This window comes from Drosophila eugracilis, unplaced genomic scaffold (assembly GCF_018153835.1).
Source record: "Drosophila eugracilis isolate 14026-0451.02 unplaced genomic scaffold, ASM1815383v1 contig_2154, whole genome shotgun sequence".
NCBI classification, from domain to species: domain Eukaryota; kingdom Metazoa; phylum Arthropoda; class Insecta; order Diptera; family Drosophilidae; genus Drosophila; species Drosophila eugracilis.
The window spans coordinates 7,622,817-7,637,065 of NW_024573038.1; the positions used below are offsets into that span (position 1 = coordinate 7,622,817).

Sequence of the window (14,249 nt, forward strand, 5' to 3'; positions counted from 1 at the left end):
ACATATTTTGCCTAGGTAAGGTAAGGTAAGCTATGAAATATTTACAAGTAATATTTGATTTACTAACACAAAAATCACACCTGAATTAATATGTACAAAATTACTTTAGGAACAAGATTTACATGATTAGACTAGAATCTAGTCACTAGACTAGCACTTGAAAAAATAATGTTTTAACAGTTTTTTTTTATTTTATAAAGTATTTTTGCGAAAATTGGTAAAAATAAACGATTGTAGATTAAAGCGCTTATCGATGTAGAAAACAATTACAAGCTCAACGAAGTATGGCATTCCATATTTTGTTTATTTCTCGCATTGTTAGATTTCAAATATTATATAACGTGAAAAAACTTTAAAAACACAGTATATTACCGGATTTTTGTGCTCTATCTTCGACAAAACAAGACGCTGACCGACAAGGCCGACTGTTCTCTGAGCTTAAGACCAAAACTAACTATCTTCGACATTTTTTGGTTGATTTTGGGAACAAAAATTTTTGCAAGTTTTGCAATTTTTTAAAGGGTTAACATAAGTTACAAAAAATTATTGAAAATTAATATTTTTAGACAAGAATGCCAATCGATTGGGACGTAATATTTAAGCTCATAGCAGCTTGACAATACAAATTCCGAACGTTGTTTTGGTCGCAATGCGGACGTTTGGAAATTGAATAATCAGCTCATCAAGGTATATGACTACTTATTTTTAAAATTTTTGTGAAGTAGTGTCTTAAATATTGATATGTTGTTCACAATGTCAGGGTTACGATTTCTAAAATATGAATAACATAGTAATAAATACTAACTCAAAATCTCTTTTTATAGGTTTTTTATTTTCAAATTAAAAATCGATGTCTTCTAGTTCTTCCTGCGGGTCACAATTACGACTGTTTTGTGGCACCTTTTGGGGTGCTTGCACTTCCTCTTGGGGATGCGAGTGTGGCACCAATTGTTGCCCTTCCAACAGCGCTTCTTGTGGGTGGAAGAGGCGGTTGTTGTTGTAGTGGCCGCGGTAGTTGTAGTTGTTGTAGTGGTGGCATCAGTGGTAGTTGTGGTGGTGGAAGCTGAATAGGCCACTTGGATGGCCAAGGCAATAAGAGCAACCACGAAAAGGAACTTCATCTTGGATTGTGCTGGGATCTTTGGATATCTTTTCGAATTGGTGAGGCGGAGTGTTGTGATTAAGTGGAGTGTTCACTAGCTGTTTTATAGGCGAAATCTGCTCGAGTTATGCTTCTTGTTTGAGATTTGTGAATACATTTGACAAATAATAATTCTGGAAATAATTTCCTTATAGAGTAGATTATAAGCCTAATAAATTATTTTCAATACATTGGTGCGATGTCAAATATTGGCTATCCATTCCAAGCATATGGCTTACTGACTTGCAAATACAGCTGTTAAAGTCGTATCCATACTCGTCTATAAAGCAAATATTTACTTAACATAATATTAAGAGAAGTTCAAAATTGAGCAAATTTACAAAATGAAATTCGTAAAATTCAATTTTAAAAACTAGTAATTTTTGTGTATTTTTTCTTTTACTTAAAACTTATCCACAATATTAGTGCTTATTTTAGGAATATATATTATTGTAAAAGAAATATTTATGGCAATAAAACAAAACTGAATGTTTTTAAGGTCAAGAGGTGAGTAGGCCTATAATTTGAAACCAAGCCTACTCTAACGCAGTCTTCATTGCCTAAATAGCAAAATATTAAAGCAGATTATTCCTGAGATATAAAAGAATTAAGTGAACCTTTTTCAAGCAAATAAAATAATACGCTGAAAGAAATATTTAAAATAATATTAGAAAAATACCTAAGTATTTTGAAAAGCGGTTTCTCAGCAAATAAAAAATCAACGGTCCTTGTTGTGTGATAAAACTTAAATCATGGACGGAAACTAAGTAAAAAAGTTCATCAAAATAGTTTTTATACATTTATTTCAATGTAATCATTTTTTAGTTCTTTCTGCGGGTCACAATCACGACGGTCTTGTGGCACCTCTTTGGGTGCTTGCACTTCTTCTTGGGGATGCGGGTGTGGCACCAGTTGTTGCCCTTCCAGCATCGCTTCTTGTGGGTGGAAGTGGCAGTTGTGGTTGTTGTTGCAGAAGTAGTTGTTGTTGTGGTAGTAGTGGCATCAGTGGTAGTTGTTGTTGTAGAGGCAGAATAGGCCACCTGGATGGCCAAGGCAATAAGGGCGACCACGAAAAGGAACTTCATCTTGGATTAAGCTGGAAGAGTAGAAAACCTTTGAAAATAATAGGATGGAAACCTTATCAATCTGGTTGGATCAAGTGTTGTGATTGACTGGAATATGAGCGGGCTACTTATAGCAGTTGGTTGACTTCCGTCGCAAAATGATTTCCTTAATCAAAAACATAAATATTTGCTAAGCCTAAGTAGTTTGTAAATAGCTACAAAAGACAAGCGACTTAACCATTTTAACTGAGAAACCACCTGTATTATACCTCTTGTTATACATATTTTGAGGAGCTACATTAAAGGTCTTTAATGATATTTTTTTAAAGAACCAAAAATATATTTAAAAATTGAATTACTTTTGGGCGCTGTTGAGCTGGTATGAACTGAGGGTTTGTGTATTTGCTAAGTAGTCAAATACATTTAATGTAGAAAAAACAAAAATGTAAATATACATATAAAAAATGTAGATCCAATATGTAATCCACCTCCATTAACATAAAATCCACGTTTAAACCTATTTTTGATCCTCACATCTTTAAAAACAAATTAAGATGTTCTTTAAAGGTAAATCTGCAATTTTTTACCCTAGTCCCGCCAGTAAATGTCCTAAAACCCCTTTTTTCTTTATAACTAATAAATTTAGTAATGATTCGAAGATTTAATCGACAAAGATTACAAAGACTACAAAAATTAACTATGTTAAAAATTTTACTATTCTTCAGTATGAGAATTAATTTAATATTAATATATTTACTTTAGGGCGATTGCTCTCCAAAACAGCAGTTCACGTTTTTCTATAATTAATTTTCAAGACGATCGAATCGACCCGAAAATATCGAACAAAGTCGAGTCCAGGCTTGTGTTTGCATTATCGACAAATGGTTTATCCCCATTGATTCCATTTTTAGAAGTGCAGTTTTAGAGCGCGATGTACCTATAAAAAGCTGAGGAATATCCAAGAAAGGTATCAGTTTGTGGCCCCATTCCACCTGAACAAGTCAATTCGTTTTAGATTCAGACATGAAGCTGACCATTGCTACCGTCCTAGGTAAGTAGTGCCGATCATCCCAGGAATCGGCAAAATGGGCTGCATTTATTTCCTTCCTTTCTTCGCAGCGAGCATACTGCTCATTGGCTTTGCCAATACCGCCAGCGGTACAGACTGTGGTTGCCCACCGTCGACAACGTCTTGCGCTCCACCGACAACGAAGCCCCCACCAACAACTTGCGCGCCACCAGTAACAACCCCGTCAACCTGTAAGCCCCCGACAACGAAGCCCCCACCAACAACTTGTGCTCCATCGGTAACGACCCCGTCAACTTGTAAACCACCGGTGACTACCCCAACTACCTGTCAGCCACCCACCATTCCTACAAAACCAACAAAGCCTACCCTACCGACGAAACCAACCAAACCTACCAAACCTACCAAGCCTACCAAGCCCACCATCCCCACAAAGCCTACCAAACCCACAAAACCCACCAAACCTACCAAACCCACCAAGCCAACTGAATGCACCGAACCCACAAAACCAACAAAGCCTACCAAACCAACCAAACCCACCAAACCCACCAAGCCAACAAAGCCAACCAAACCCACCAAGCCGACTAAGCCCACAAAACCCACCAAACCTACCAAACCCACCAAGCCAACTGAATGCACCGAACCTACAAAACCAACCAAGCCCACCAAACCCACCAAGCCAACAAAGCCAACCATCCCCACAAAGCCTACCAAACCCACAAAACCCACCAAACCTACCAAGCCAACAAAGCCAACTGAATGCACCGAACCCACAAAACCCACCAAACCTACCAAACCCACCAAGCCAACTGAATGCACCGAACCTACAAAACCAACCAAGCCCACCAAACCCACCAAGCCAACAAAACCAACCAAACCCACCAAACCCACCAAACCCACCAAAACCACCAAGCCTACCAAGCCCACCAATCCTACCAAACCCACCAAGCCAACCAAGCCAACCAAGCCAACCAAGCCTACCAAGCCCACCAAACCCACCAAACCCACCAAACCCACCAAACCCACCAAACCCACCAAGCCTACCGAGCCGACAAAGCCAACTAAGCCTACCAAACCCACAAAGCCCACCAAACCCACAAACCCCACCAAACCCACTAAGCCAACGAAACCCACCAAACCATGTGGTTGCAAGGAATGCGGTCCAGGCGGTGAGCCATGCCAAGGATGCCCCGGAAGGGAGCCTCTCTGCCAGGAGCTCATCAACATGGTTCGCAGCCTGGAGCGCAGAATCCGGCAGTGTGTGTGCGGTGAAAAGCAATGGATGTTGTAAGACGACTAGAAATTGTTTCACCCACCCCACCCATTCTCATCGATGTGATTTCACCTCTGCCAACCTTGTTTGGTAGGGACGCTTGCCCAGGACTTTGCTTTGGAACCAGTCGCTCCTGTTTTTGTTTCTACCAATTGACTTAAGATTTTGTTATTAAAAACTTATTTTTATTTTTGCAAAAAAAAATCTTTACTTTATTTCGTGATCTTTGGTAGATGGGCATACTTTTCTTACCAATAATTAATGGGTATTCAAATCAGAAGAATATATTAGTTTTTACCATTTCTTTGACTCGAATCCAAATTCTTGGGAAAGCCTTCGATCGGCAAGATCTTCGGTTATGACTTGGTCAATGGATCAGCTGACTGTTGCTTCGGGCTTAAACTTCGGCTTGGGCCCGACTTGAAGCGTCGGCTTTTCCGATCCGCTCGCCACTCGAGCGTTGTGGCTTGTCGCTGTTGGACGCGTTTCGGTGGGTTTCGATTTAAGAACATTAATTCATTGCCTTTTAATTCGATTCGAGCTAAGTGTCGGTGATAATAAACAGCCAATAAAAGTGTCAATAAAAGTTATATAAGTTCACAAATATCCAGGCTATAGGATATACCTCTGATATGTGCGATATATAATTGGTGGGTGAAGTAAATCTACAACGGCTTTAACTATAACCATAACTTTCTGAATGTGTATTTGTGTATCTGAAAGATGTGGAGATAAAATTGCTTGCCTTCAAATTGTCAATTGCTGGTTAATGGCTTTGCAATCTCAAGAATCGGCTCTTTTGTCTTTTCGGCTTCGCGGCAACTGCAACTGCAACTGCAGTGAGTGCAACGAGTTGAATTGAATAATATGGATATGGATGGCGAGCGGATACACCGCTAAATGACTAAAAACGCTCTCTCTCATGTAGATGTCTATCTCCGGTGGGCCAGGCATTTAGCCTTTAAACTCCTTTAAGCTGGCCAACTAATCGCCGGCAGACAATCGTCGGCGGCAGCCAAGAAGAACTTCACTTAATTGGTGGGACCACCCATTCCGTCGAACCCTTTGACAACATTGGGCCATTGTATGTGGAGAACAAGAGGAGGGGAGGATCAACTGTGCCCGGAGAGAGTCCACAGATTTCGCCACTAATCCAACTGGGATCTGTCGGGGAATTGGCAGTGCCACCCGCATGCTGGCATGCCAAATATCGATCCCTATCAAGTCATATGCAGCACATGTATGCAAAGTGTTCCAGCGAACAGCCAAGTTGGCAGCTGGCAGTCTTTTGGCCAAGACATACACTGGAAGAAGTTTGTTGATGAGTTTGTTAGGGAAACTTAAGATAGTTTCTGATTTTTTCAGCATTAATAATATTAAAAATGGAACATTCTTAAAGGGAAACTGTTTTTTGTTTCTTACAGTTTTTAGATTTTCTATTTAACCATTTTTTTCCTTGCTTTAGATATGGAAAGATCATAAAGAAGCAAAAGAATGTCTAAGAAACATTCCTAAATTAGTCATTTAACAATATTCTACCTTTCTTATTTCTTGCTCATTATCAAAAATCAATAAATTAAAACTTTTTGCATACAAAATAGTAAATTTAAAGCCGAGTTAACAAAATTCCTGAAAATAATGTTTAGCTGTAAATCCAAAAAAAAAGCACCATAGACGCAGACAAGTGCAATTGGCAAAGGGCCTGGCGCCGAAACCTGACCTCCGATCGGGTGTTAACCTTTCAAGGTGGTCAAAGGCCCCTTTTCTGGCGATTCGCCTCGATTTTTGCTGAGTGGCAGTAGGTTGAATGAGTCACGAGTCAGGCATTTCCTCCGATATCAGTTAGCGAACTCACCTCTTCTCATGCCGTTCCAGCTGTCCGAAAAGGAAGACTACGGAATGGAGTCCAGCAGCAGTAGCAGTGTCGTTGCGGAGATGGAATCCTCCAATCCCAATGATCACGGCCAGACCACCCAGATCACCTCCATTGATGGTTTCTTCAATCGAAAGCGGGGTCGTCCACCAAAGAATCGATTTGTGGAGGTCTACAAGAGCGTGAGTATCAGATAACTTTTAGATATAGTACTAAAAGGATTTAATATAAATTTGATATTTTTACCATTTTCACAATTTTTCGATTTATTTACGAGGTTCTCGTGGAAATATTTAAGGTCCAAGTCGACCCAATTGCTTGGTTCCTTTTCAGTCTGTCTGCGACCCGATCGAAGCTCGATCGTAATTAGGAATTTGCGCCTATTTGTGTGCAACGTCGTCAGCCATTCAGAGCCCTGCCACCCCCACCATTAACGCCCACCGATAGCGGGTGCCTAATGCGGCATTTTGTGTGCTGTGCGTTGAATTGAGTTTTCGGATTTGGTTTTTGCCATATTCGTCATATTAATATTGACAACGAGTGTTTCCGCATTTATTTCATTTGCCCGTCTAGCGTCGTCGACGACGGCACTTCTCTTGCCTGTCCCACCTGTTGAGCTCCCTCCCCTTACCACCCATTTTCACTAGCACACACCCCTTTCCCCCTCATAATGCCCTTCGCCTGGGCAAAACGACGAGCGTTTTGTGCTTTTAACTGTCATTTTCATAATTTCTACATTTTTTTCGAGCCAAGCTCATGCACACGCACCACATCGCACTTGTGTGTTTACGATTACCCAGCCCACGCGTCACTCTCCTTGGTGAGCACAATGAACATGGCCAGTGCAGAGAGAGAAATTTTGAGTTCTTTTTTTGAGTACTAACATTATTCCTTGGAGACTTTCTAGAGCTATCTGAAGAGGATTTCAATAGATCATTTCTGGGAGACAGAAAGAAATTAATTCCTTGATTTAGAATCATAAAACGAATCTTTATGGCACCCAATTTCTTTCAGTGCACTGTCTGTGTGAATAAAAAAGCAAATTTGAATAAATATTTTGTCCATTGCCATTTGTGGCATTCTTTTGGGAAGTAAGCCGAGCCAACTGCGTGGCCCAAAAGGGGGGTAAGGTGACCCAAATTGATCGCAGGAGAATCAAGGTGGTGCAATGGGTGGATCTCCTCTTACTCCACCATCCACCCAATATCTTGAAAGCCCCTTCGATAATCCCAAATGGCGATGGAAAGGAGTGATATACGCCACTAACAATAGCAACAACAACAACAACAACAACAATAGTAATAATAATAATAATTCCTATACACACTTATAACGTATTTAATCAAATAAGGTGTGTAGTGTGTGTGTGTGTGGTGATGTGTGTGAGCCACAACTTATCAGGTAAAGGCAAACTCGTTTCATTGTCTTTCAATATTTTCGGTGTAATTATAGTTATGAATGATATAGGAGAGTGGGGTATACCCTGTCTTAAGGGGGAACTATATATTAAGGGAATAAAGAGATATATTTTGTCATAAAAGATATTTAATGATAGAATTTTACTTGTTTTTTAGCTATTTTTATCGCTTTCTTATCATCTAACCACCTTGTCATTTATTTATTTTCCATTTCTGTCTAAAATATTTGCTTACCATTTTCGTAAACCCAATTTTGGTAAGCCTTTAGGGTATACAATGGTTGCATTTGTATTTCCAAATTTTTGAATGGTTTCTCCTTTGTTTTTGCTTTTGGCTTTTTCACTTCACTCGTTCTTTCTCTGTATTATTTTTTCGTTTTATTATCGATTTGATGCGTGAACAAAATTTAAATAGTGACATTTTGGGCCAACGACAACGACAAACATTAACAGTAATTTCGGAAATACGAGTAATAAACTGGTTGCGGCCGATTGTTTGTCATAAATCCAAAAATTCAAATCCGAAAACTATGACAATGACAACGGGCCAGCAAGTACGGCCCTGCCATGCCAAAGTAATTTAATTCCATGAAAGGCGCCCACATTGCTGCGTGGAATATTGGAGATAGATTTCGATTGTCAACAAATACAGAAAAATACGTGTTTTTCTTATTTTTTAATTATTATTTTGACTTAAATACAGGCCCAGCAATCGCCGCAGGCCATCTTCACCAGCTTTAAACTGGAGAGAAGTGATCACTCTGGTCATGGCGGGGCACCTGCTACCAGTGGGTCAACGGTGGATATTGTGGAGGATCGTTTGTCAGTAGCAGATTGCGATGGCTCAGCCACTGATCTCACACCTAGTCGGAACCGGAAAAGGGGTCGTGTTTGGGCTCCATCATCGTCATTAACATTGTCACCTTTGGATCAGTCGAGCGGGAGAAGCTTTAATCAAGTCGCCCACTTGACGGAGAGAAGTGAGACACTGTCTCGGAGTAGCCAAATCGAGTTTATAGCAAAGGTAATATTTATAAAATATAAGTCTTCTTATAATATTCTTATAATGCTATTAATTTCAGCCCACCGAACAGCCTTCAGAACCTTTAGATGCAATCACATCCAAGAATCTAACGAGCAGACCTCTAGATAAGGTTTCAGGTAAGTTAGTTATAGTAAGTAAGTTATAGTTATAGTAATAAGTTAGCTACCAAGTTATGACTAAAACTACTTAAATTTAAAGCAATTTTGATTACCTTTCCTACTAATATCAAAGTTACTTTCATTGATTTCCTCCCCCAAATAAAGTTGTTCGAGCGGCGGGAACTTTTTACCCAGAGAACGCCAACTCATCTGCACATCAAGAAGTAACAGAGCCTGGTGGCTCAACGTACAGCAGTCGCCAGGAAACAGCTGACTTGGAGGTGGACCAACCCGAAGATCTGAGCATGCGAACATCTCTCTCAGAGCAACCTGCCGCAGCAGCGGCAGTGGGACCAGCTCTGAATATGAATCTATTGCAGTTCAAGCAGCTAATCGACTTGTACCAGCGACAGGTGCTTCTACCTAGCTTTCTGGCAGCCGCCAGTCAACCCATGGCTTTACCAGGATCAGCAGCAGGAGCGGTATCTGGACCCCTACTTGATATGCGTCTGTTGCTAGAGAATGCGGCTCATCAGAAGTTGCTGCTCTTAAATGCAGCTGCAAGTGCCACGGCGAATGCAGTGGCTACACCAACAATAGATTCCAGTCAGAGAAGTACTGTGAAAAGGATCCGAGATCATGATATACCAAGTGGCTACCTGAAGTTCCGTTTCAACGAGGACTGCGGCTTCGAGAGGTGTGGCTACCGGAATCACCAGTCGCATTTCCATTGCAATCGACGGGATTGCCACTACAGTTTCTGCGACAAGACGCGATTTGTGCAACATACGGCGCGGCATGAACGGATGGACACGCTAATGGGTGACGATTTCCGACAGTTCCGGGCCAACATGCAATGCGGGGTGGCAAGTTGTGCTTATGCCGCTTCGGCAGGAGGAGCTACTGAATCCACTCCCCCAAATAGGATAGGTAAGTTATCCCAAGGGATAATATTCACATAGCTAATAGTAGTAATGCTCCTCTGATTCTACTGCAGATCCAACAGAGTCTAGTATGGCAGCTTCCAGAAAGACATCGCACTTTCACTGCCGGAAATGCGACTACGTGTGCACGGATTCCAACAAGGTGGTGGCCCACCGAAGACTGCACCTGCGACAGGATTACGTGAGAAGTGCAGGATTCCGCAAGGTGGCCGGAAACGAGCCATGCGATTCTCGAGGTTGCTCCTACGCCCAGAGGCACACGCACTATCACTGCGTCACCTGTGATGGCGGAGTCCTTTCGCGAGCCCAACTCGCAGCTCACAAACACCGGACACCTTTTCCGAAACAGGATACGGAAACCAATCCTTAGTACATCCTCTGAGATCCGTTATCTAATAGAATAAATTAATGATGTCATTTTAACTTGTTTTATTGCGTCTTAAGTCAATGTACTTCTTGGTAAGACTTTCAGAAGATCACTTTTAAGGTAATAACTTAGTTTGGTTAATATGGCATTATTTGGTAATGTTTGGCTACATATGACTGCTCTAAGTTATGGTTATTTTAAAAGTCCAGGCATAGTCCAGCCCCCGTTTATCAAGGTGATTTTTCGGGGGGAAAGCAATGTGCAATCTGTTATGGTAAGCAGTCCACTGAAAAAGAAAATATTTAGAAAATACTAACTACTATTAAGCCACTTCCTATTTACCTTAATTTTCGTATCCTCCATGCCCAGCATAACAACCTGAGTGGATTGCTGATTTATGACCTCTCCACCGGTGCCCAAATCAATGCCAGTCAACATGACATTACGGAAGATATGGATTTCCTTGCCAAGTGGATAGATATCAAGTTCATTGGTATCGTAAGGATACTCCAGCACAAAAGCATATATAGTAATGCTGCCATTAGATGTCTCCCTTTGTCGCGTATACCAAACATTCTGGGTTATAGTATCGTTCTGATATAGCCAGGGCACACTGCCGTAAATTCCCTCGCCATTGATCTTCAGCCAGCGTCCCATGTCCCGCAGGCGCTCCTCGAAAATGGGAAGGATGGTGCCGTACTTGGTGGGTCCCACATTGATTAGAACATTGCCATTGCAGCTGATAGTGGTTACAATCTCTGGATAATAGATATTAAGGTAAAAGGAATATTCTTTTGAGGTATCTACTATAACCCACCTTTAATAACCTGCTTGGAGGTCATAAAATTCTCCAAGCTGACATCGAATCGCTGGCCCCAGCTAGTACGATCCAAGGTAAAGGCATTTTCCCACTTGTGATGCTGCAGAACTCCAGGATTAAAGCGATCTGCGCAATTATAGAAGTCGCCATGCATACAGGCAGTGCCAAAGCCCCAACGATCATTCGTGACCACCGTGTCCCGCACCGGACTGTCGTTGTACAGCCATGCAATGAACTCCTCAGAACGCCAGTACTTGGCTGGTGCTTCCCAATCGCCATCGGACCAAATGATCTCCGGCAGGTACTGCTGCACCAGTTCCATTTGCTCTGGCCTAACCTTACGCTCCACAAAGTGCTGTTGCATCAAAAGGTGCAACTTGTCGTCGGTCCACAATGGATTAAACCACTCGAATAGGGAATAATATAACCCAAACTTTAAATCGGAAACCTTTCGAACGGCGGCAGCAAGTTCCTCTGGAAAGTAAAAGATTATAGATAGGTATAGGTACTCTATATAGTAATCAACTTACTCACTATATCTCGCTTGGGTCCCACATCCACGGAATTCCATCCGAAACTGTTCTTCGAGGGCCACAGCGTGAAGCCATCGTGATGCTTGCTCGTCAGCACTACATATCTAGGGATGTTGATGAAAATTAATGATCGGAGAGATAACACTATATATAATATATGTGGATAAGTACCTGGCTCCGCTATCTCGGAAGAGTAACGCCCACTGAGTGGCATTGAATAGCTCCGCAGTAAATTGGCTGGCGAATTCCTGATAAGTGAAGTCCGGCCTGTAATTGCGTTGCATAAATTGGACATACTCTGGATTACGGAGATCTGAAAAGGAAATAATATTATTAAATAAAGAATTTATTCACCATACCAAACTTCTATAAGTTCTACATACTCTTCCAGTTTGTCCAAAACCATTCAGAGCCAAAGCTGGGCACGGAATACACGCCGTAGTGCAGGAAGATGCCCACCTTGGCCTCATCATACCACTGGGGCAAGGGTCTCTGGTCCAAACTGGCCCAATTGGGTTCGTATCGGGTCCGTGGACCCGGGACCTGTGCGTCTACTCCCGCTCCAGAATGCCATGCGATCAGTGCCACCAGAAGCGTCCATGCTGAGATTGCCATTTCCTCAATTAGCAGGCGATCTGATTTTCCGCCTACTAAAATGCGTCTGCCTCGCTCCGTGATCAAAACAGAACTGAGAGCCGAGAGAACTTTTCTCTGAGAAAGTCCGGCTTTCGGCTAAATTTAATTTGCTTTTGTGGAAGTGAGATAAAAGAGAAGCTACACTAAAAAATCTAAGTGATAAAAGGTTAAACTTTACAAAACTTTGACAAAAATTAATGATGAAAAATGTTTTTATTTCAAAGTTAGGATGAGATTTCTGGTTAACTGACAAAATTTAAAATAAATCTTGAATATGTAAAGAGCTTAAACATTATTTTTTTTGAGTGATGCACATTTTTGAATGCCAATATGATGATAAGAAATAAAATTACTGCCCAGCGCTCAATGGTTTATCAGTGTTTAAAATTCATAAACAGGTTTGGCAAACAATTATTATTTGCAAATTAAAAGAGAATATTCACAAAAACAATATTGTGAGTTGAGTATTGAAAATTCTAATTATAAAATGTAAATTTAATAAAAGTCCAAAAAGGGGACGCTCTCTTTTTTTGTTCAAAACAACAAAAGATCGAAATATTTGTCTTGGTTGTTTTTCATATTGAGACGCCTTTAAATAAAAAAATCGACACAGATGTTTATATTTTATGAATGTATGAACATATTCAGTTTAATCACTTGAAAAATATATTAAGGTAATAATGAATAACTAAAAATGATCATTTTGGGGATATACCTTTCGGGCTATGGCACAGAATTTACAAACTGGTGAACAGGAGCTGTACACGCGGAGATTGCTGAGATGTTGTAGAGCTTGTAGGTTCGTCCCGTGCCAAAGGTTCGCCTACGGTGAAAACGCGCTGGGGTTGAGATGGTTGAGCTGGTTGCATGTGCAATTTCTTTATCAGTTCCTTTTTAGCCTCTTCGGCGTATTGTGCTATTTCATACATATGCTCGTACTTCTGGGCCATGGTAAGCAAATTTGACTTCCCGGGACCCTCATGGTACTCATCGGGCGTGCTTTTAAAAAATTCAAACTGATTAATCAGTCGTCTTAAATCGTTAGGCATATCATCCTTGACCTCCTCGCTGACCGTACTGGAACGGGCTGAGTCCATATCCGCTTCTGCGTTCTCCACGTTATTGCTAGATTCATTATTAACTTTCACCATTGGCTCCTGGACCTCCGTTACTTCGATATTATTGTGTTTTAGATATTTTTCTAGAAGTTTGAAACGCTGTACTTCGTTTATTTTGCCTGTAATCAAAAATAAATAGTTCCTAAAGATGTGAAAGTTAAGTTTAAGTATGAACGGGTGTTCCAGTTTGTCCAAAGTACAACACTGTATTTTCCAGCCTATTTTTTTAATTAGCGAATCTCTAGTTATCTGATGGCCCAACTGGTATAGACGTAATAACTGTCCCATGTCAAAGGAATACTTGCGGTCCATGAACACTCTTATAATGTCATCCTGGATGTGGTCCACCAGATATTTATTGCCAAGCTCGCACAGACGAACAAGCGTATCAAAGTCATACTTTTGAAGTTTTTCGTAATCACAGTCGTAGATATATTCCCGAAACTTCTCGAAAATTTCTGGCTCGACGTCGCTAATTCGGACTATACCACTTGAGGACTCAAAATAATCGCCAAAGAGCATACGATCGAATACGTCAGAGGCACTGCTAAAGATCAATTTGTGGCATGGAAAGGTTTTGGTATTGCCATTCTCTCCCTCAATCAAAAAGCTGCAGTCCGAGTGCCGATTGGTACGACTAAGTTCAGCAATATAACTACGTGATTTGTTGTCCGACGATTTACAAAAAAGCCTGCGATTGGTTTATATTAGAATTCAGCTTTCGTGACTGAACACCTTAAGCAGACTTACCTAGAACTCATTTTAACCAAAAATGATTTTGATTTCAAAATTTTGTTTTAAGAAGGTATTTCTTTCTTTAGAAAGGTTAAGAGAAATAAAAAGTTTGAATGACTGTTGTTGGCTGAGTGAAAAGCAAATGAAAAGTAATGTAG

At 40.8% G+C, this 14,249-nt stretch overlaps 6 protein-coding genes across 7 annotated transcripts; 2 read left to right on the forward strand and 4 right to left on the reverse strand.

Annotated features, from left to right (window-relative positions):
- Positions 1-813: 813 nt before the first annotated feature.
- LOC121530005 (protein new-glue 1-like) lies at positions 814-1,163 on the reverse strand. Its single transcript, XM_041818302.1, has one exon. It carries the CDS (start codon positions 1,119-1,121, stop codon positions 858-860), a length of 264 nt encoding a protein of 87 aa, XP_041674236.1. The 5' UTR covers positions 1,122-1,163; the 3' UTR covers positions 814-857.
- A 764-nt stretch (positions 1,164-1,927) lies between these two features.
- LOC121530008 (protein new-glue 1-like) lies at positions 1,928-2,310 on the reverse strand. The gene has a single exon (XM_041818305.1). It carries the CDS (start codon positions 2,224-2,226, stop codon positions 1,963-1,965), a length of 264 nt encoding a protein of 87 aa, XP_041674239.1. The 5' UTR covers positions 2,227-2,310; the 3' UTR covers positions 1,928-1,962.
- A 918-nt stretch (positions 2,311-3,228) lies between these two features.
- LOC108113917 (salivary glue protein Sgs-3) lies at positions 3,229-4,539 on the forward strand. The gene is made up of 3 exons (XM_041818369.1): positions 3,229-3,256; positions 3,325-3,846; positions 4,066-4,539. The coding sequence occupies exons 1-3, from the start codon at positions 3,229-3,231 to the stop codon at positions 4,521-4,523; spliced, it is 1,008 nt and encodes a 335-aa protein (XP_041674303.1). The 3' UTR covers positions 4,524-4,539.
- A 435-nt stretch (positions 4,540-4,974) lies between these two features.
- On the forward strand, positions 4,975-10,305 carry LOC108114685 (zinc finger protein castor homolog 1). 2 transcript variants are annotated; one of them, XM_017225778.1, is made up of 6 exons: positions 4,975-4,995; positions 6,381-6,560; positions 8,499-8,819; positions 8,878-8,956; positions 9,104-9,868; positions 9,936-10,305. In XM_017225778.1, the coding sequence occupies exons 2-6, from the start codon at positions 6,405-6,407 to the stop codon at positions 10,250-10,252; spliced, it is 1,638 nt and encodes a 545-aa protein (XP_017081267.1). In that variant the 5' UTR covers positions 4,975-4,995; positions 6,381-6,404; the 3' UTR covers positions 10,253-10,305. The 2 variants fall into 2 exon arrangements, with proteins under 2 accessions (XP_017081267.1, XP_017081266.1); XM_017225777.1 differs by having other exon boundaries at positions 4,976-5,155.
- Positions 10,297-12,297, reverse strand: LOC108114686 (putative alpha-L-fucosidase). The gene is made up of 6 exons (XM_017225779.1): positions 11,986-12,297; positions 11,774-11,915; positions 11,600-11,706; positions 11,067-11,543; positions 10,592-11,007; positions 10,297-10,535 (listed from the first exon to the last, which is right to left on the reverse strand). The coding sequence occupies exons 1-6, from the start codon at positions 12,215-12,217 to the stop codon at positions 10,431-10,433; spliced, it is 1,479 nt and encodes a 492-aa protein (XP_017081268.1). The 5' UTR covers positions 12,218-12,297; the 3' UTR covers positions 10,297-10,430.
- Positions 12,298-12,854: 557 nt separating this feature from the next.
- Positions 12,855-14,232, reverse strand: LOC121529996. Its single transcript, XM_041818279.1, has 2 exons — positions 14,107-14,232; positions 12,855-14,047 (listed from the first exon to the last, which is right to left on the reverse strand). The coding sequence occupies exons 1-2, from the start codon at positions 14,115-14,117 to the stop codon at positions 12,976-12,978; spliced, it is 1,083 nt and encodes a 360-aa protein (XP_041674213.1). The 5' UTR covers positions 14,118-14,232; the 3' UTR covers positions 12,855-12,975.
- Between the last annotated feature and the right edge of the window lie 17 nt (positions 14,233-14,249).

Bases quoted from the DNA above. Each gene is read 5' to 3' on its own strand.
- LOC121530008 (XM_041818305.1), bottom strand. From the start codon at position 2,226: ATGAAGTTCCTTTTCGTGGTCGCCCTTATTGCCTTGGCCATCCAGGTG.
- LOC108113917 (XM_041818369.1), top strand. From the start codon at position 3,229: ATGAAGCTGACCATTGCTACCGTCCTAG. The intron at 3,257-3,324 runs GTAAGTAGTGCC...CTTTCTTCGCAG, and splicing joins GACCATTGCTACCGTCCTAG to CGAGCATACTGCTCATTGGC. The intron at 3,847-4,065 runs AACCCACCAAGC...AACCTACAAAAC, and splicing joins AAAACCCACCAAACCTACCA to CAACCAAGCCCACCAAACCC.
- LOC121530005 (XM_041818302.1), bottom strand. From the start codon at position 1,121: ATGAAGTTCCTTTTCGTGGTTGCTCTTATTGCCTTGGCCATCCAAGTG.
- LOC108114686 (XM_017225779.1), bottom strand. From the start codon at position 12,217: ATGGCAATCTCAGCATGGACGCTTCTGGTGGCACTGATCGCATGGCAT. The intron at 11,916-11,985 runs GTATGTAGAACT...TTTCCTTTTCAG, and splicing joins GTTTTGGACAAACTGGAAGA to ATCTCCGTAATCCAGAGTAT. The intron at 10,536-10,591 runs GTAAATAGGAAG...TTTCTTTTTCAG, and splicing joins TGGAGGATACGAAAATTAAG to TGGACTGCTTACCATAACAG.
- LOC108114685 (XM_017225778.1), top strand. From the start codon at position 6,405: ATGGAGTCCAGCAGCAGTAGCAGTGTCGTTGCGGAGATGGAATCCTCC. The intron at 6,561-8,498 runs GTGAGTATCAGA...ACTTAAATACAG, and splicing joins TTGTGGAGGTCTACAAGAGC to GCCCAGCAATCGCCGCAGGC. The intron at 9,869-9,935 runs GTAAGTTATCCC...ATTCTACTGCAG, and splicing joins CACTCCCCCAAATAGGATAG to ATCCAACAGAGTCTAGTATG.